The sequence below is a fragment of the Mirounga angustirostris genome, unplaced genomic scaffold, assembly GCF_029215605.1.
Source record: "Mirounga angustirostris isolate CCGP_5_RB_7025 unplaced genomic scaffold, mMirAng1.0.hap1 SCAF_5, whole genome shotgun sequence".
Classification (NCBI taxonomy): Eukaryota; Metazoa; Chordata; class Mammalia; order Carnivora; family Phocidae; genus Mirounga; species Mirounga angustirostris.
Window position 1 is genome coordinate 166,976,038 of NW_026991713.1, and position 21,605 is coordinate 166,997,642.

At 46.0% G+C, this 21,605-nt stretch overlaps 1 protein-coding gene across 6 annotated transcripts in view; it reads right to left on the minus strand.

Annotated features, from left to right (window-relative positions):
- The window catches only part of AUTS2 (activator of transcription and developmental regulator AUTS2), a 1,126,541-nt gene that overhangs the window by 24,463 nt on the left and 1,080,473 nt on the right, over positions 1-21,605 (minus strand). For 4 of the 6 annotated variants that reach the window (XM_054507626.2, XM_064593075.1, XM_045875479.3 and 1 more), the window contains 3 exons: positions 3,088-3,559; positions 1,686-1,939; positions 409-650 (listed from right to left, as the gene is read on the minus strand). In XM_054507626.2, coding sequence (XP_054363601.2) covers positions 409-650; positions 1,686-1,939; positions 3,088-3,559 — 968 coding nt within the window. The remainder of the gene's footprint in view (positions 1-408; positions 651-1,685; positions 1,940-3,087; positions 3,560-21,605) is intronic. The other 2 variants (XM_064593076.1, XM_045875480.3) reach the window with 1 other exon arrangement.

Genomic DNA, 21,605 nt, shown 5'->3' on the forward strand with positions numbered 1-21,605 from the left:
ACGCCCAGAATTCTACGAGCGTTAATCTGCTATGACTTGGTGCGTAGCACAGACAGGTACCTCGTTGTCAGTGGTGGCAATCCCCCAAGATGCTCAAGAAGACAAAACTACCCTTTAAGGAGTTAACTACCAGCAGTGGATGGGACGGGTTGGAGGGCATCGAGAATACCCCCCTCCCCATGCACACGCATAGTGCTCGACAGAACTTTCCAGAGAGGAGCGCCTACCTGAGGCCCTGGCTTCGCGCTGCCCGGTGCAGGGCACTTTCCCTTCTCCCCGGCAGAGACGGACAAGGCTGAGGGAGCCCCCTAAATGGCTACCGCTCCCCATTCCCCCTCCTGTGCCCCGACGGCCCGTTCCACCCCAGCGAGCTGCATCAAAAAGGAGTCGCGCTCTACTTATCCTCACATTTCGGCCTGGGGTACGCACCATGGGAGGTGCTGGCGTCGGCATGATGGCGGTGGGCGGGATGGCGTGGGGGAACGGCGTGAAGGTGTGCTGGTGCGTGTGCTGGTGCGTGTGCTGGTGCTGGTGTTGGTGCTGGTGGAACTCGGTCCGCAGGTAGGGCGGGGGGCCCAGGGCCGCCCCACGGTCAGCACTCTGAGAGGCCAGAAAGCGTGTGTTCAGTTCCTGTCGCAAGAGGTCTTGCTCTGGAAAAGAAGGAGAGGGAGCGGGTGACGCCTCCTGCCGCACCAGGAATATCCTTCCGAGCAGGACATCTGAGTACCTGGCCAGAGGGGGACAGGACCAAGGGCGCCCCCGAGAGCCCCCAGACGGAAGGGGCCCACCGACCGGGGGATCCGGACACCCAGCCACAGTCGGATCGCGTTCTTCTAGGCGCTCGGCCTTCGGGGACAGGCTCCAGGCCGAAGAGCCGAGAGGCTGATTTTCGGCTCTGTTAGTGTCAGCTCAGGGAGCCAGGGCCTGGGCGGTCACCCATCCGGGGCTCGGTTCCCTCATCTACCGGAGGGGGACATTAATATTGTGCACGTTGTGGGCTGTTTGGGGGGGTTCGAGGAATTAACGTATTTTCATGCTTAAGAACAGCTGACTGCACCCTGATCTCTGTTACCATAGCCATGTTCTCGTGTCTTCTTCTTCAAGGGGGAATTTCTGCAGTAGGGGTACAACATGGCTATGATGGACCCAAACTTGGGATCCCAGCCTGATCAATACAGGGGAGGAGAAGAGGGGCCGATACCTAACACTTAAAGCTCTGGGCACAAAAAGTGCATCTTCCCCTCTGAAGAAGGGAGAAGGCCCTCCTCATTGAAAACAAACCCCTTAAACCAGGATGGAATCCTCAGAGCCTGGAATGGAACAGTCTCTGGGCCTGGCAATGTTTCTGTCCCTCTCACGGGAGCCCAGGCGACAGGGCATCTACAATCCGTGTGTTCCCACTCAGTGGGTGAACTCAGTTGGAAAAGCCTCCTGACTTCCAACAAACTGCTTCCCCCTGGCAGTTGTTTGGGTCGGTATGGTGCTGGTACATGTTTTGGCTGCACTTCAGCCCATACAGGGCTGGAGGAAGGTTACAAGAATACATCTAACAAAGCAGGAAATCGTCAGAAGAGAAAACCCAGCCCCAAGGGGCAGCACAGACAGCGAGGCCACCAGCGGGAGAGACTGGGGCTGGGGGGAGGGGCTCGGGGAGGGGGCTCGGCGGGCAGGCTCCTCCCTCCTACCTGAGTAAGTGCTTCCGGCCGGGTGTCCGGGGACCTGCAGACTCCCTGAAGTCAGAGGCGGTGGAGGAGGCAGAGCCGTGGGAGGGGCAAACATATTGGGGTGATGTGAGTGTGCGGGGGGCTGGAGGGTGGGTGTGAAGCTGTGCAGGGGGCTGTGGTTGGGCAGTGCGAGGGGGAACGGGGAGGCCGAGGGGTGGTGAGAGATGTGAGGAGGGGCGGGCTGAGTCTTTGCTGGAGTGCTGCTTCTGCTACTGCTGTTGGAGTAACCACCAAAAAATAAAAAAAATCAAAAAAAAAAAAAAAAAGGAAGAAGAAAGCAAAAAAGAGGTTAGACTTTTATTTTCTTAAAAAAAAAAAAAAAAAAAATCCTATCTCCCTGCCCAAAGCCATTCAACACTTTCTCCTGCTCCTTCCTCTTTATACTCTTTACAGACCCTGCCCCGGGGAACACAAGAAGCTTCTGCTAGGATCACAACCGCGGACAACAGGAGCTGAGGCCCCAGAGCTTTGGCCGAAAACCCAGGTCCGCTCCCCACTCTGCTGCCAAGTTCTCGTCTCTGCCCCAGGAGCCCTGCGCCCTCACGTCCTCCACTAGCCACATGTCCTACAGTTTTCAGAGAGGAGTAAGAAAGAACAGTGGCCTGACCTCACCCCATCGGACCGTGACCTCCTTCAATGAAGAAGCACAGGTAGGAGGTGAACCAGGGAGCCCCTGATCACTGCTCTGGTCTGGGGGCCACGGACATGAACTCGGGGGCAGAACCCCGGCGAAGGCAGTTTCCTTCCCCTGTCCTGGACAGGAAGCAGCAGGCCCCAGAATCCCCCTAGTCACCAGGTTGTCACAAGGGAAACAAAGTCACAAGAGTTCTGGGAGGTTAGAATTACAACCCCCGGGGCCAAGCAAGGTTTCGGTCTCCCTTTCCTTGGCAGTCCTCCCCTGTGCTACTTTGAAAACTCTCCTTTGTAGTTTGGCAAAGACGAGGCAGGAGAGAGCCTGGATCTCCATCACAGGGCTCCTCGTTCTCCAAACGCAGCCTGCTTCTCGGCCTCTCGGACCGCCTTGGAGGTCCGTGGTAATAGAAAAACCTCAACCAGAAACCTCCCTGGCCCTCATCTTCCTGACTCTGGAGTCGCAGGGAGATGGAGCATCTTTGAGTTGTCCTCCCTCGGAGGCAAATGGCCTCCCTTCTAAGACTCTCCCAGCGCTGGGTGTCCCTCAGGTTTCTGCGCTAGTTCTCACGCATGCCGCCCCTTCCCTGGGCCCTCTCCCTGCCCTCCGGGCTCTGCTTCCCGAGAACACAGCGACAGCGTTTGCAACAAGAAACGCCAGTCTGCTTGGGAACTCCTTACCCACTCCCACCTGAAGAAGAAGGCAACAGGCCAAAAAAGCAGGTTGGCTCACCTTAAGCTGTTGAGGCTTAAGCTACTGCTGTTGTAGGCGGACAATGGCTGGGAGAGGCTCTGGGACGAGGGGTGGGCCTGCACAGGCGGGAGGCTCTGATGGAGCAGCTGGGCAGGGGACTGAGGCCTCCGCGGCCTCTGCACTGGAGGCTGAGGGGCGGGCTGAAGCTGGGCCTCTGGGGGCGCCTGTGGCGGCTGTGTGCTTGGACGTGGGGGCTGAGGCGGGGCCTCTGTGCGCTGCACCAGGTCGGGGTCTGGAGAAGGAGCTCGCGGCTGGGGCTCCGCCTGGGGCTGGGGCAGCGGCTGAGGGACCTGAGGGCAGGGGTCTTTAAGCACCAGGGGCTCAAAGATCGGCTCTTTGCAACAGTCCTGGCTCTTCTCCTGGCTTCTCTCTAGACCCGATATCTTGGGGACAATCGGCCCTGCATCCTGGCCGTCATGTTCCGGGAGCGTGCCAACAGCTAACTCCGGATCTGTATGGGGGAGAGAGCAAAGACAAAGTCACAGGCAATGACACGAGTGTGAAACACGGAGCAGAAAGCCGAGTCCAAGCCCAGGCCCCACAGTCCCACCAACACGGCACACGGCCTGGTGCCACGTCCTGACGTGACTGCTTGCGGGACATGAGCACACCGCGACCAGGGCCGATGGTAGAGGGGTAAAGGCGAGCCGGCCGCAGGAGGCTGCGTTCCAGAAAGCGGCCTAGGCCACCAGAGTCTGAAAATGCAGGTTGACTTTAATCCTGACAGAGCCTTTTATGCAGCAAAATTAAGAAACAATAGCTGACGAGTTGATTTTTTTCCCTTTTCAAATATATACAGTTCTTAAATATACAAAAGAGCGGTGTTTTCAAACAGCGAGTGAAGCAAATGTTATTTAACCACACACAGATGTTTCTTCTTGGCCTCGCCTCTTCCCCCTTTCCATTCTGACTGATGAGACACACTTGACATTTACAGAAATAATTTCGTGTTTGGCCAAGTGCTAAACTCTGGTCAAACGTCGGGCCTCCTCATGCTCACCAACTGATCTTAGCAACGTCTGAGATCCAAGGTGCAAACGTGAATTCCAATCAATTTACAGCCAACTACACATGCCAGACATTTTAAAGGGTCCTGCCACCTCTCTGGACCACTGGGTGCAATGCTGAATGCTGACGCTAAGTCTGGATGTATAATTTAAGTGAAATTCCACAACCATGGAAGAAATGTAGAAGATACATGCTCTTGTTATGAATTAAAAAGATAGGCTTCTCTGGGTGCCTGGGGGGCTCACTTGGTTAAGCGTCCGACTCTTGGTTTCGGCTCAGGTCACGATCTCAGGGTTGTGGGATCAAGCCCTGTGTCAGGCGCGCTCAGCATGGAGTCTCCTTACGATTCTCTCTCCCTCACCCTCTGCCCCTCCCCATCCCGCTCATGTGTGTGTTCTCTTTCTAAAATAAAGTCTTAAAAATAATAATAAAAAAAGAAAAGCTATGCCTCTCTCCAAACCTCCATGCCACATCACAAAGTGGTTACTTGATTAGCCGGTAAGTCCAACTCTATCAAATCCTCTAGCAGGAGAATGAAAGACAAATGTGGCATTAAATAGAAAGAAATGCTCCGATTGGTGAGTAAGTACTTTTGTATACATCTAGGGGGAGAAATGACCTTTCCCACATCTTTGTGCCAAAAAAAGCCATCCTTTTATTATCATACAGCGCAGAAATAGGAAGAGAACAGATTACAATATTCTCCAAAATGAGGATGTGTTCCAGGCATTCCTCAAGAAACTACTTTGGGCATGATCTTTCTCTTCCAATCTCACTGTATCAAGTGTGAGAAATAAGTGGTATTCTCCCTGGTCCTATCCATTTCTGCCGATGTCCTCTCGGGTACACATGCTTTGCCATTTTTCTTCCCTGGAATTTGCGTCAAAGCAACCCATTATTTTCACTGTTCTTTTGGTAAAAGAGATCAAACCTGTGACACGCACAAAAGCAGAAACGAACTGGGTTTATAAACAAAGCACATTTTTGGCTAAAGTGACCCTGGCTCGTTTTACGCCTCACAGAACAGCCTGGAACAAACGCACTGACAGCATATGAAAAGACAGTAGTACCCTCCTTGCGTGTCTCGGCTCCAAGGATAAAGCATCCAATAAGGCCCTGGTGAAAAGTAACTCTAGACTTCTGGCGTCCCACTCACGCATATTTCCATCCAGTGCTGTCCGTCAGAACTCTCCTGGGAAGATTTTTGCTTGTGATAAGCTGAGACTGTAGGAATTCCCAAAAACCTTCGTTTCTAACTTGAGGGCTGAGAACGTCAAGATTCTTGATGGGGACAGACCCCACGCAGCCAAAACTCCTAAATCATGAAAGAAGACCCTTTATCTGCAGACATCCACACCCAGAGGTCGTGGCTCGGCTTCTCTTTCAACGTTTTTGCTACCATTTCCACAAGATTACCATAGCAAGTACTTACATGAGCTCAGCAAGATACACAGGCTTCCCACAATGCAAGAGGGTTAGTTAGGTCTGGGGCAGGAGCACTAACACCCACACATCCTAACCGCACAAAATACAAGAGATTCTCCTCCGTGAGGGGTACTTCCCACTCTGACACTCAGACGGCTAATTTAGGATTATAATGCCTGCTATAATGGCAGGAACACATTTCTATCCTTTCCAAGGGCTTTGTTCTCCCTGGACTGGGATGGTGAGGAATAAATACATAAGTATTTTCCATCTCGTTACATTTAAATTCAAACTCATGTTCTCCCTCCAAAAGTCAGTGTCCAAAGTGACATAAAAGAAAGTTTCCTCTTCCAAGGGACACCACCCAGAGGCTATCAGCTTAGATTTTCTTATGCCAGTAAGGAAGCACATCAGAAACACACAGCTAAGTGCTTCGTTTATGTAGCCTGACTATATTTATCTCCTCGTTCTTTATTTAATGGGTTTCTAGAATGTGGACGACACAGCCAGGGAAGTTTGCCGGGGGCATGGTGCAGGCGTGGGCTCGCTTCCCAAGGTTCCGTAAAGGCAAACAGGGTTGGCTTTCGGGTCTCCTCTGTTGTCCCACTGTCGTTGTGGGTTAGCACCAACCCGGACACAGCCAGAACGAGGGGAGCAGCACCCAGACTGGGGATTGCCATCTCGGACAATCAGTGGGCAATCACTCTAGTGAGCCCTATGAATTTCTACGGGATTGTCTGTGATGAATGACTCAGAGAGGACCCAGAAGCACAGAATTTCGGCCCAAGACCAGAATCAGGGAAACCATCTCAGCACTTCTCAAACATTTAAGATGCATACAAATGACCTGGACATCTGATTAAAATGCCGAGTTGGAATCAGGAGTTCTGGGGTGGGGCTCCAGAGTCTCCCTTTCTGAGTATTTCCCAGGTGATACTACTGAGGCTTGGACCCTTCTGTGAGAAGCAAGGAACTTATCCAATCCTCTCCGATAAGATGGGGAAAAGCCCAGAGAAGCTAAGCAACTTGCTTGCTGGCGGTCACCCGGCTGTTTAATAAATTAGATGACTTTCGTTCTAGTCCCAACTCTGGCCACCACTCACTGCTTTTTCTCTGACTTCCACTTTGCTGCCCCCTCCAAAACAAAAATCCTAAAGCAAAGCAGGAATCCATTAAAATATTTGGTACAATGAGATAGTGCAAAGGGTTAGTTCGGAAAGCTACAAAGAGTTGCGGGAGCGGAGCACTTCAGCTAAACCTGAAAGCTATCACCAGTCCATCGATGCCCCATTGCTGTGAAACCGCAAGCAAGGCAGTGGCAGGTTGTAAGGCTGGTAAGAACTTTGGGGCTGAGACAGTTTCACGACTCCCCATTTACACGAGTCTCTTGAGGCACAGATTAGGCGTCATGCGTTTTTGTGGCTAATCGGTAATGCATTTCCTCTTCTTTTCAATTATTCAATAAATGCATCTTCCCAGTTAAGCTTTTCCATCTTGACAGTCAATTTGTCTTACTGTGCTCTGAAATTGGCAAGAACACATTAAAAAAAAAAAATCATTTTGTATTGCTCTGTGTGCTCTGAGTTTGCCAAAGGATGAAATTTGCTGAGGTTGGAAGTAAGAATGTGCAAATTGACTAGTCTTATTTACAAGTTTTACTCATTACATTTTGGAGTTTTAAAATCTCTCTTCTGTGATTATAAAAATAGCACATCGTGCTTATAATATAATACATGCAAATTAAAATTACACTGCACAGTGTACAGTACAAGGGGTGGATCTGCTACATGTAAATTGTATCTCAATAACCTTGACTCAAACACAAATATTTTTTAAAAAGGTAAGGGCAGATTAAGAAAAATTTAATTTTGATCCAAATTTGATACAAGTTCCCTGGGGAAAATGGAGCTTGCTAGTACTTCACTAGTAGAATAAAAACCTACAACTTCTGTGGAGGGCAATTTGGCAACATTGAGCCAAGAAACTAAAGAAGCTCAGCAAGGATTTATAGACACAGTGAAACAATTGCTCTGAATTGCAAGTTTGGAAAGAACTAAAATGTAATCATTTGGGAACTGGTTACATATAAATCTGATACATCCATACAATGGAAGATGTTACAGCCTGAAAAGGAATGAGGAACTCTGTGCATACAACCTACTGGCATACTGCTAAGCTTCTGTGAAAACCAGAAGAAAAGTAATATATATTCATTTTCTTTTACGCATAAAGAAGTTCTAGAAGAGAGCCTATGACGCCAGTAGGGGGCTCAGGCAGAAGAACCAGACAGACAGGGAGCTATAGGAGGGGGAGATACTTGACTATACACATACATACATATTTAATTTTTGAGTCATGTGATCATGTTACCTGTTAAAATTCTTAAAGGAAAACTGGTCCTACATTTAAGAACAGTTTGAGCAAGAAAAAAAAAAGCACAGCAAACAAAACTGAGAATTTGAATAGTGGTAGGACCATAGACATGGAGAGTGTATGTTATATAAAGTAAGACACTAGAATGCACAAGCTTATAATAATAAATGTGAAAATAAAATGGATTTTATGAAAACATATCAATTACTAAAACTGACTCAAAAACAAATAAACCTGATCATAGAAGTAAACTGGAAAGACTCAATGAAAGACACCTTCCTCTTAACCCAGAAATAGGTCCCAGGTATATTTAGTGTTATAGACAATGTGGACTGAACCTGTTAAGAAACAAACTATTCCTGTCATTTACATTAAAAACCAACAGCAACATGACAAAAGGAAGAGGAAAAACACCTATTTACAAAAAATATAATTATTGGGGTGCCTGGGTGGCTCAGTCGTTAAGTGTCTGCCTTTGGCTCAGGTCATGATCCCAGGGTCCTTGGATTGAGCCCCGCATTGGGCTCCCTGCTCCGCGGGAAGCCTGCTTCTCCCTCTCCCACTCCCCCTGCTTGTGTTCCCTCTCTCGCTGTGTCTCTCTCTGTCAAATAAATTAATAAAATATTGTAAAAAAATATATAATTATCTAGCTAGAAAACACAATCTGCTAAAAAATATGAGAATAAGAGAACTCAGAAAAATACCCAAATAAGAAAACCCCACAAACTTCTGTAGCTTTTCTACACACCAGCAATAGTGAATAGACTTAAATAAAAAAAGGATCCCTTTTACAATAACTAAAGTCACATAATTTTTGGAAACAAACCTAACAAGAAAATGACAGGGCCTATAGAGTCTCAGAAACGTACCCTCCAAAATGTTTTGAGTCTATGTTCAAGGGTATTTTATGATGAGACAGAGAAGAGGGGGTGGGGAGAGAAGTCAAAGCCACTTACGAGGTGGTTCTCTCTCTTTTTTAAAGATTTTATTTATTTATTTGACAGAGAGAGACACAGCGAGAGAGGGAACACAAGCAGGGGGACTGGGAGAGGGAGAAGCAGGCTTCCCGCGGAGCAGGGAGCCCGATGCGGGGCTCAATCCCAGGACCCTGGGATCATGACCTGAGCCAAAGGCAGACGCCTAACAAGTAAGCCACCCAGACGCCCCAGATCCACCAATTCTTTTCTTGTTTTTTTTAAAGATTTATTTCTTTGACAGAGAGCGACACAGCGAGAGAGGGAACACAAGCAGGGGGAGTGGGAGAGGGAGAAGCAGGCTTCCCGCAGAGTAGGGAGCCCGACGCGGGGCTCGATCCCAGGACCCCGGGATCATGACCTGAGCTGAAGGCAGACGCTTAACGACTAAGCCACCCAGGCGCCCCAAGAGGTGGTTCTCTTTGGAGGATACCACCCCTAGGTGGAGATTTCACACTTGTGGGAGTGTGTTGGGTTGTCCCAGTGGCTGGAGGACACTGGTGACTCTTAGGGACCTTAGATGTACTGGGATATGAAGGACAATACCACACATCTCAGTTAATGTCCTAAAATCCCACTGCACATTTGTGCAGTTAGAACCTGACTCTGTTTTCGCATATAAACACAAAATCTTCCGCACAGTTTTAATACACACTGGATTTTTCAGGAATGCAACTGTCACATGTTGCTTTGTCTGTTATGTCTTGTTACGAACCACCAAGAGTTGGTTGTTCGCCGTTTGGGAAAATCATGACACCAGTGGGATGGCTGCTCCTGGCATTTTAATTACCAAGTCGCAGGTACCTGTATGAATCAGCTTTCGTAGCAGCCACATTTACGTACCATTCTATGTATAGATTTGAGCATCTGACCATTTCATTGTCTTCTAATGTAAAGAAATATTTACATACTTAAAAGCATATTAATTTATTACAAATTACTTGCTACTTGTTTTTCCTTTACTTTTAATTAGAGCGTTATAGGCATTTTAAAATTACATATATAGATAGGCATCTAACTATATCTTTTGTTCCAGAAAGTAAAGAATGAAAGTGCATTATAAAACGTTTCTTATATTACACAAAAAGGGCACTGGGTGTGCTGGGGTTGAGATTTGCTGTGTTATGTCTCTAAGATGAACTACTCTGTTTCTGGAAGCCCAATTTCTTATGGCAAAAATACAGCAACTACTCCAAGGGGTTGTTGTGGAAATTAAGTTAAGTTCTTTCCACGATGTAGAGCACAAAATAAATGGTCAGTGTTCTCAAAACTACTGCAGAAAATAATTTCATGGAAAATATTTTGTGACAAAATTACTACCAAGTAAAATATACTATCACCAGTATGGTCTCAATACTGAAAATGATTCTCATAAATGTGTCTATGCACACACAGAAAAAAGATGAGGAAGATAAACATAAAAATGTTAATTAATTGTAATCCCATCATCCAGAAATAACCACAGACTTCCATTTTTAAACTTGTGTTTTTTAACTTTTTCCAAGTTTTCTACAGTAAATATGTACTATGATTGTAAAAGAAAAAAAGACATTGCAGCTGACCCCTGAAAAGGACAGGTTTGAAGTGGGCAGGTAGGTCCACATACAGGTAGATTTTTTCAATCAATAGAGTACAATACTGTGAATTTTCCCTTCCTTATAATCTGCTTAATAATATTTTCTTTTCTCTGACTTACTTTATTGTAAGGATACAGTATATAATATGTGTATAAAAAATGTGTTAAACAACTGTTATTTGGTGAGGCTTCTGGTCAACAGCAGGCCGGCTATTAGTACAGTTTTTGGCGAGTCCCAAGTTACGTGTGTAATTCGGATTGAGCAGGAGGGGTGTCAGGGTTCCTAACCTCCAGGTTGCTCAAGGGTCAACTGTATATTTTAAAAGGAGTTCCTTCATGGACAATGTAACTTTCAGCATCAAAGAAGTCAACTCAGAAAGTGACTGTTCAAGTCAAACGGCTTTACCTACTCGACGGAATTTTTAAAAAAGTTCTTTACCCAGAGGACAGATCAATATTTGCCTTTCAGAAATGAGGCTAGGATATGGCCTTCTATCTCCTCTGCAACATTTCTAACTGGCTCTAACTGGACAGAATATTTGGACAGAAAGGAGCTGGTGAACACTGATGATTAAGGAGGCAGAAAGAGAAGTAGAAGAACCTTCGTAAGGCACATTTCTGTGCTTCTGGTCTTTTCACGTCTTTACACTAGGTTAGAAAGCCCTAGGACGGCTTACTCACGACAAGGTCATTATTGCAGCAAATATGAACAAGCCTTCAAGACACCAAGAAAACTATGTGGGGCCCTGACCATTAGGCAGTGTACCCACCCACCTTTCTGAATGCCTGACCCATAGCATCTAGAAATGGGTATGTCCTATTTTTACATTATTCTGTCTCCTAGTTAACGTCTCTACTTCTTTTTCCAAATGACAGAGCCACAAAGACCTCACAACACAGAAGGAATGAAGACTAATAAGCCAAATAAGGGGGCGGCGGCGGGGGGGTGGGGTGGCAAGAAACCCAGACTTTAAATTAAGGCAAAGTGGGAATATTAATAAATGTTGAGATGTTCTATATTAAAAAGCCAGAAACATATGAAAGTTATCACATTTCCGTGAATTGACACTGAATAATTTCAAGCTACTAGCCATATCCATTCTTTAAACACCTTCTTGCCTCTTCTTGTACCTCCAATAAAATCTCCTTTTTGGCAAAGACCGCGTATTTTGTAAATACTTACTAAAACAAAAACTGCACTACTGAATTAATTCAGCAATACTTTGACCTCTCCCCAGGTTTTAAATTCTGTCACTAGAGCTCCACATTCCAATGGTGTTTTGCAGAAAAAGCCTACCGTCTCCAACATACACCTCTCTTTATATTCCTCCTCTCCCTCTTTTCTTCAAATCATTAAACAGAGACCAGTTTGTTCCATTAGCAGATTCAATTACTTGAACGAAGGGAAGGATGACATTCAGCCTTGCAGCTCTTCTTCTCGGTCACTGAAACTGTACAAATAAATTGAGGAAAACCCACTGTTTGTTCAAGGCAAATTAATTTTCAAACACTGCAAGAGTGGGAGATCAGGGGAATGGTGGGTGCTTGGCAGGGCTCAAAGAGATTCCATTTTGTGCTTGTCATTTTGTGTAAACATTAATTACCATCTGGGAGGCTAAGCTCTGGGCTGAAGTCTGTATTGCAAACCTCTGAGGGCTCCAGGGTTCCTAGTAAAAGCAAAATCCCAAATAGGAAAAAATACTTGCATCTAGTAAAACAGCAGCCAGCCCACTGGGAAAGGTGTGCGGGGACCAGCAGGTTAGGGGTTGTCTGTTATCACAGAAGCTAGTTTGGATATCACTTAGTTTCTAAGATTAACCTACGATGGACACTGAAGGAAAATCAACAGGCTGCAGGTGAGTGTTCTTAAACTTGTTTCAAGTTTATCGCGAGTAAGCCTTGCACCACAACAAGCATCAACCCTTACGTGTATGCCCGTGTGTCTGATGCCTCAAGGCCAAAAATCTGCCTTCAAGGGGAGATCAGCCTTGAAGATGCAGACTGCAGCCCCCGAGGATGGCTTCCTCTTATGGAACGCGGGCCCTACAGGTCAACCTGGACTTGTGTTGTATTTCTTTTGTAGCTTCTTGCAATTCAGAGCAATGGAGGACCATGCTGGTGAAGGACCAGAATGAGAAGGAGAAAAATGAATTGTGATCTACTGGGGGGAGAGATCGGGCATAAAAAAAGTCTTGACCAAACCCAAGAGTGTCAACGTCCTAGCTGTAATCGGGTTTTTCACTTCATACAAGGAAAAGGCTGGTGTCACTTCATGTATCAGCCCTGCGCTAGGTCCCGAGGGCATAAAGATGGACAAGAAACCATCCCAGACTTCCAGGAGCTGGGGGCTGGGAGCGTACAATGCAGTATGGAGGGAAAAACACAGAAATGGCCGTCAGGGAGACCCGCGGCCTCCCAGTTCAGTGTTTGTTCTCTGCAAGATTCAGAGATAAGCTTAGCTAATCAGAGCTAATGAAGATATCGATATATTTTATTGATTCTGAGTTACTGATGGTCAGGCACTTTTATCTGTAACGCAGTCCTGCTGAACTGGCCCCAAGGACCTGTCTTAGGCCCAAAGCAACCGAACTGTGTCTTGGGATGTGTACAGACCTGACACGAGAGACAGGTATCGGACAAAAAAATCTCCAATCGCGTTAAGAACACTGGAAAAACTCCAAGGACTAGTTTCAGAGAGAAAGCCCAAGCTTCCGTGCTTTGGCCTCACAGACATCTCCCCATTATTTCTGCTTGTGTCCTTCTGCCAGCCTCCATGTTCATCAGCTGGTCGAGATCACCTCCTGCTTGGTTACCATCCGCAGTACCTCTCTGCCTCTGCTCTCCGGCCCCTCCTATGGATCTCAGCTTCCTGGCCCATCCTCATCAGCCCCATCTGGCTGTTGACCAAGTACCCACATGACCCTGTGCATGGTACACACAGAGGCACAACCACCTTTAAAACCAGTGCCCACTCGACACCTAACAAGATACTGCTGTGTCCCTAGGGCACGACAGGGGGTCCTAACGAGGGAAGGTTCTAGAAGGATTTTCAACCACATGTCTGGATTCATGCAACATGGCCTGCCTGCTCTGAGGGAACAGCAAATCTAGGGCCAAGGCTATCACCCCAAGAAAAGCCACAGCACATATTCCTGAGACTCGAAGACAACAAGGAGCTCATTTGCTTATTTTGGAAATTCTCCAAGAGGTGGGACAAAAGCACTGAAAATAAATAATTTTAGGTGTTTGGTTAAAAAAAAAAATCTTCCTGGTACCTTTCACACTGAGAACAATCGAGTGGGGATATCTGTTTACAGACGGGACACCTTCCTCGCGATACTCTGGCCCGCTGCTCACTTCTAACGTCTTCGCCTGAGGGTTTCATGTCCAGAGCCAGAAGGGGCAGTAATCGTGAGGCCAATCTGATCCTGGTCAACTGAGGCAAAAATTCTTTGGTGTAACATGTCCTTGTCGTTTTGCCTCTTACTGTGATAAGCAATCTTTCTTGGATCTGTACATGTCTGTGGTGTCAGTATGTTTATGATATTAGGGGACTATGGAATGAGGCATCTAGCTAAAGGGTAGTGGGGGTATGATGATGGCATGTGAGAACGTCCATCTTTCGAGTCTATCCTCGGCTTTTCCTCGGCTCCCAGGCTCCACATACATACAAATATTCCCCATCCCCAGGTTTCTTCTTAACCCTCTGCAGTGCAGGGCTATGATATATCAGCTGAGCTTCCGGCTGACCTAAGTTCTAGTCAACATTGGCTCACTCTCTCACTGCTTCGGAGTCTGCAAGAACACACACACTTTATCCCTTTGAAATGAGAGTGTCACCTACATTAGGCAACATCCCTGTATCTACTGCTTTTCCCTCAAAATCCCCTCTTTTCAGGGTCCAGGTATCAAAAAGAAGGTCTTAGGTTAGCCTAGTTTGAAGGAGTGAAGCAAGTCTTGGTGAGTCCTCCTAGTGGCAACAAAGTCTTTCTGTTTTGAAGAGAACTGAGGAAGGAATCACAGACTCCAGGGCACGTGGACTACTCTGGCCCTGGGCCCATGCTGTGGCAAGACAGCTGAGGGGCGGGGCGGGGGGTTCATCCCCACAAGCAATGTCCGCGCTCTCAGTCACTTTTCCACCAAGTTCACGCAGCTGTCACTTGGCGAGCAGTCGAGGATGAGGCATCATCAGATATCCTAAAACCGATGTGTTCGCAATGCATGGTGGGAAAGGTCCAAGAGCCACTCCTGTCCTGTTCTCAACAGGTCACCGTGGGAAGTGGGTTTTGCCTTGGGAAATAGTTACCATGCTTTGGCAATGACTGTTCCATCAGCTTTCAGACATGCCTGCCTGTACTCCTGAGGACAGATGACAAAACTCCCCAAGTCTGTTCAAACAACCTGCTATGGCCCACGGGACCTGGGTGCTGCCAAGAGCATGCAATCTGTGAACACCGCAGATGCCTCTGGAATGAATCTATGAAAGTTGCCTTTTCCCCTGGTATCATAGAGCCTTTGATTCTCTAGTTAAAGGCGAAAGATCAGGGAAAAGAGGACTCTGACAATTTCTCTAAGTAAGTTTTGACCTTTCTGGTCCCAAACCATCGGCCACCTCATACTGAGATTCCAGTGTATTCTACAACCTTGCTATTCCAAGTGTGGTCCACAGACCAGCAACACTAACACCTGGGATCTCGTTATGGAGTTAAATTCACACTCTTCATCCATATGCAAGTTCAAGTTTGCAAAGCACTGTTCTATAGGCTACGGGGAGTGCCGGAAAGCCACAGCAAGCCCAGTGACTGGGGGACGCTATCCGCAAGGTCGCCAATCCTTCTTCTCCACCTCCCCAGGCCCACTGTTAGAAATTTACTTCCTCCAAAAGCTAGTGAAACAAAAGCAAACATGAACTTTTGGGACTTCATCAAGATAAAAAGCTTCTGCACAGCAAAGGAAACTCAGTCAACAAAACAAAGAGGCAACCCACAGAATGGGAGAAGATATTTGCAAATGATACTACAGATAAAGGGCTGGTATCCAAGATCTATAAAGAACTTCTCAAACTCAACACCCAAAAAACAAATAATCAAGTAAAAAAATGGGCAGAAGTCATGAAAAGACACTTCTCTGAAGAAGACATACAAATGGCTAACAGACACACGAAAAAATGTTCATCATCATTAGCCATCAGGGAAATCCAAATCAAAACCACACTGAGATACCACCTTACACCAGTTAGAGTGGCAAAAATGGACAGGGAAAGAAACAACAAATGTTGGAGAGGTTGTGCAGAAAGGGGAGCCCTCTTACACTGTTGGTGGGAATGCAAGTTGGTACAGCCACTTTGGAAAACAGTGTGGAGGTTCCTCAAAAAGTTAAAAATAGAGCTACGCTATGACCCAGAAATTGGACTCCTGGGTATTTACCCCAAAGACACAGATGTAGTGAAAAGAAGGGCCATATGCACCCCAGTGTTCATAGCAGCAATGCCTGCAATAGCCAAACTGTGGAAAGAGCCGAGATGCCCTTCAGCAGACGAATGGATAAAGAAGATGTGGTCCATATATACAATGGAATATTACTCAGCCATCAGAAAGGATGAATACCCAACTTTTACATCAACATGGATGGGACTGGAAGAGATTATGCTAAGTGAAATAAGTCAAGCAGAGAAAGTCAGTTATCATATGGTTTCACTTATTTGTGGAACATAAGGAATAGCCTGGAGGACATTAGAAGAAGGAAGGGAAAAATAGAAGGGGGGGAAATCGGAGGGGGAGATGAACCACGACAGACTATGGACTCTGAGAAACAAACAGGGTTTTAGAGGGGAGGGGGGAGGGGGAGACTGGTTAGCCCGGTGATGGGTACTGCATGGAGCACTGGGTGTTATACGAAAACAGTGGATCGTGGATCACCACATCAAAAACTAATGATGTAATGTATGGTGACTAACATAATAAAATTAAAAAAAAAAAAAAAAAAAAAAGACGTTTACTTCCTTCATTCCTTCCCGGGTGGGTTCTTTACCAGCATGTAAGCTGCCGCAGGGGTGGGGTGATGGGAGGTAGATCAGAAGCTGCCTCCAGTACCGGACATAGTTATGAAAGCTAGCGACAATGAGCGCTTATTCACGGTGATTACTTCCCATCCTGGCTCCATGCACATTCACTGGATCGCTCAGCATGTAGAACAGGGAGTTACAGAGTCTTGCCCCTAAGCACGGCCATGAGCCACCTTCAAGGATCTGATGGCTGTCACACGGAGAAGGAAGCAGATCTACTGTGAATGACATCATGTGCATAACTAAGACCAAAGGATGTGTATTGAAGAGCAAACTTTCCCCCTGGAACAGCCCGGGCTGCTGTGTAGGGGACCAAGCTAACGATCTCTTTTGCTCTTCAATGGAAGTGTCAAGAGGACATTCATGTCATGAACGACCGAGACCAAATTCTGAGGAGCTAGTTAGTCGTGGAATGGGAAGAAGCCTGGACCACATGACTTCTGAGATTCCATGAGGTCCCTAATAAGATGTTGGGGGCACTTCCTCAGAAGAACATCATCATGTCTTTATTTTTCTTTCCCATTCCACAACTCAATCTTCTCAAGTATTTCACCCAGAGGTTAATGAGCACTATTCTCTTGATTTGCATAGATTTTAACAAATGCCACATCTTAAGTTATAAACTAAGAATCCTGACACCAAGTGACTAGAGTTTTCTAAAAATAGAGTATGTGTGTGCGTGTGTGTGTGTGGGGGGTATTGTGTTGTGCCCTATGTTTGAAATATTTGATCTTTTTTAAAGAACAAGTCTACCAATCCTTATATTGATTTTCTATAAACCACCCATGTAATAAATACTTGGTAGGAAACTAGAATCTCTTGCCATTAGTTCATCACTCGTCATTATTTCATTATCCTCAACTTATCACAGAAAAAGGAAACATGTTCAAATATAAAATTTGAAGTTCCACGTCTAGAAGGCAGTTCAGGAAGGCAGGGAGGATGATGCGGACATCAGTCTATTAGAAACTCGCTATCCGTGGCGCTCCACGGTGTAATGGTTAGCACTCTGGACTCTGAAACTATCTATCTGCTTGAGTTGCCTCTCAACTCTGAAACGCTCAAATCCCTCTCCAGAAATAAACAGTGGGAAATTGGAACCTGTCCCTGGGGTAGAGGTGGGGCTGGAGTAAGTCACCAAAACGGTAACATTGCCTTCCACTTATGACTGTAATTCTGGAAGGCCAAATCCAAAGTGGGGGCTTGGGACATGTACTATCACCATGACTTCAACCCTCCTGCAAATACCTGAACTTTATCTTCAGAGAGGTCTTCAAACCAGAAGGGCAGAAGGTAATACAGCATTTGCTTTGTTTCTTTTTCAAATGCCTGAAGACCACGCGCATCTGGCTGTCCCACCATCATCTCTGGTTCAACATGACTAAAGTCAAGTCCATCCCTCCCCCTCCCCCTCTGGCTCCCCCATAGTCATCCTCGAAGCTCAGAATCACAGCAGCGATGTATTTATGTTCTCCCCTTATGCTACTCAACGGCTCAGGTGTGAATTACTGCTTACGATGCCATTTAACACAAATAAAACAACGGTTTCAGAATCGGCTGTTCCTCAGCAGCCTGAGTGAGCCTATAGATCATGCTGTCATAGGAATCCCCTGTTGGGAACTCTCCAGTGGCTTCTCCCCATATGTGGAACAACCCCCCCAGCTCCTCCCCACGGCCCCTTGCTGTGCTCTTGCTCTGCTCCTGACCACCATCCAGGAGCTCCACACTCCTGCTCTCTTACCCTTTACACACAGACGGGTGCTTCTGAATTCCGCCTTCCAAAGACCTGTTTTCATCAAACGACCTTGCTGTAAGTCTCCTCCAGGCCCCACAGCCCCTGGCAACCACCCTAACCCTCTGATGAACTTCTATTCTAGATACTTCATGCCCATGGGATGTGGCAGGCATTTAGTAGATATTGTATTGGCATTTTAGTACACATGACTAGTTTTTTGAGAGGAGAAGGGGACCTCTTAAAATCTTTGTCTTTATTTCTACCCCGAGCACAGTGCCTTCCCACATAGTGAGTACTTGATAAATATTTGATTTCTTTAGGCACATAATAATCAATTTACAAAATCTAAGTAAGTTTCTTTATATCTGCAATTCAAAAGGAAAAAAATCGCTATAATGAGAAAAATACTCAATAAACAATTACACATTAAGCCGGAAAAATCATGTCTCTTTGGAGTCATTTCCGTAATTGAACATTATACTGCCATAAAGTAATAGTATATAACACAAGCAAATGTAAAATAATTGGAAGCTATTATGAAGTTTAAGCATCCATTTTTGATATATAATAAAACTAATGTTCTATTTTGAATCATAAAAGATTCTAATAGTTTTGGGGTTTTTTTGAACAACAACAAAAAAAGCAGGGCAATCAAAAGCACATCATGTTAAAGGAAAGAGATCTTAATAATCAACGGTAGGTAAAGCTTCTTTAGGAATATGCTTATGCTGGATCTGAGTAGTCTACAGACTTTTAAGAGTACAAATATGCAATTTTATGTGCACTGAAAAAATGAGAAAAGGTACATAGCTGTGAGCCTGGGGAACAGTCATGGGGAGGGGTCAGTTCACCTGCAGTATTTAAATTTTCAACAGAACACCAAGTGTGAATCTACAAAGGTGATACGAAGTCAAATAACTGTGCAATCAGCCTAATGCACTCATTATGAGAAAACCAAAGTAAAAAAAATCGTTTAAAAATTAGCTAAAGAGAACTGCTAAAAACGGAATAGAAAAATTACCCAGCAATGAAACACCAAGGAGGAGTAAGTGCTAGAAAGAATGATACCTGCACAGTAACGGAGTCCAACGTCCACGGGGTTGGGGAGGAGGGAGCCTACGGCCAGGTGAGGATCCACGCAGGCAAGGCAGGCTCTTGAGCTGAACAAAGACGCAAAGACACCCCAGAGCCTAGATGACGGGGTCTCCAAGTTGGTGTTGCTGTTTGCACTCTGTCGTCGTCCCCCGGCTCATCTGTCGCACCCAACCGACCACCGTCACCAGCGCGTCACTGGCTACTCCCCGTGTCCCCAGAGGCCATGCTGGCTGACTGAACTGAAATGTGCCCATTTTTAAAAATTTCCTCCTTGCTCAGGTGCTAAGGAAGGCTTTGGATCAATCCTAAGGCAGAACTGAAGGCCATTCTGAAGTCCTGACCTTAAAGACAGGAGGGGGCAGCCTAGAAAGAGCAAGATACAACCGAGGGCATTGGGCTCATGTCCCCAGACCGGAAACGTGCCTGCCCACAACCTGGTCCACTCCACCACAGACATATGGCTGAGAGTCATTCACCCCAGGAGTCTATTTTTAACCACTGACACTGGTTATGTTTCCTTAGACCCTGATTTATTCAGGGCTATAAATTGCTTTATCCTCACAACTACACTTAGGACAAATGATTCTAGTTGAAATCGGGTGTTTTCAAAGCACTGGGTTTAGAATTCAAATATCCCCTGAGGAAAATAACACCTACCTCCCAGGTTTAAGATAAAACTTACTTCCCAAAAGTGTGAACAATTTAAACCTGCTTTGCCAACAGTAGAGGCTTTCAAAACACATTCATTTAATTCTTCTCCTACAGAAAAATGGTGGGGTGAGGAATTATCATTCACCCCACACTTTTAATCATTCCTTCCTGCTCTCTTCAGGTGCCACCCAAAATCTTGACCACTGCTCCCCGGCCAAGTGGCCAGGGCCAATGGGTCTTCGAGACTACGAATCTCACACAAAGGTGCACTACAGATGTAATTTCCCAGTCAGTCAGTGTTGGGGACTGGGGGGGCGGGGGATGGGACAGATGTAAACAAAAGAAAACCCATCAACTGGAAAAGAAAGCATGTCCTGCCTAGAGGCAATGAAATCTTAATCCTCTGTAATGCACCACAAATTCCACAGACATAACCAGGGATGTTTTTCCTTCAAAACCCGAGATCAATTCACGGCAAATGCTTAAATCTTTTTTGAGCACAAAGAAACAGTTTTCTGTCGGCCCTAACAAAGACATGTAATTGTAGAGCATGCGGTCTGAAGAAGACACACCTTGGTGAGCTTGTGTAGGACCTGAGTGTATAAAGAAACACTAGTAAAACAATGGGAAGTGTGTTTATGATTAGTGACTGGACTGGTACAACTCAATGAATAAATGGAGAAGCTGATATTATATAAGTTCAGTTTATTTTATTTATTTGTTGTTTTTTTTTTTAAGTAAGGTCCATGCTTAGTGTGGAGCCCAATGTGAGCTTGAACTCAGGACCCTGAGATCAAGACCTGAGTCGGGATCAGGAGTTGGAGGCGTAACTGAGTGAGCCACCCAGGAGCCCCAAGTTAAGATTTCTCCCTAAATGAACAGAACTTATGTGTGCCTTATGACACAATTTGGAGAGGCAATATATTATAGGCCAGAAAATAACTGGATTCACATTCTGGCTTTGTCACTAATTAGCCAATAACTTTGAGCAAATCACTTCACCTCTTAGAGCCTTGATTTCCTCATCTGAATCTAAGAGGAGCTTGGGACTCCTGATTTCTGGGATTCTTCCTAATTCCAAGAGTCTGTGATTATACTGACACATTAGCCTATTTTCTTTCTTCTTCTTCTTTTTTTTTTTTAATATTTTATTTATTTGTTTGACAGAGACAGACACAGCGAGAGAGGGAACACAAGCAGGAGGAGTGGGAGAGGGAGAAGCAGGCTTCCCGCAGAGCAGGGAGCCCGAAGCGGGGCTCGATCCCAGGACCCCGGGATCATGACCTGAGCCGAAGGCAGACGCTTAACGACTGAGCCACCCAGGCGCCCTTTTTTCTTTTTTTTAAAGATTTTATTTACTTATTTATTAGACAGCGAGCAAGAGAGAAACAGCATGAGAGAGGAGAGGGTCAGAGGGAGAAGCAGGCTCCCCGCCCAGCCGGGAGCCCGATGTGGGACTCGATCCCGGGACTCCGGGATCATGACCTGAGCCGAAGGCAGTCGCTTAACCAACTGAGCCACCCAGGCGTCCCACAATTCTCTTATTTTTTTTTTTTTTAAAGATTTTATTTATTTATTTATTTGAGAGAGAGAGAG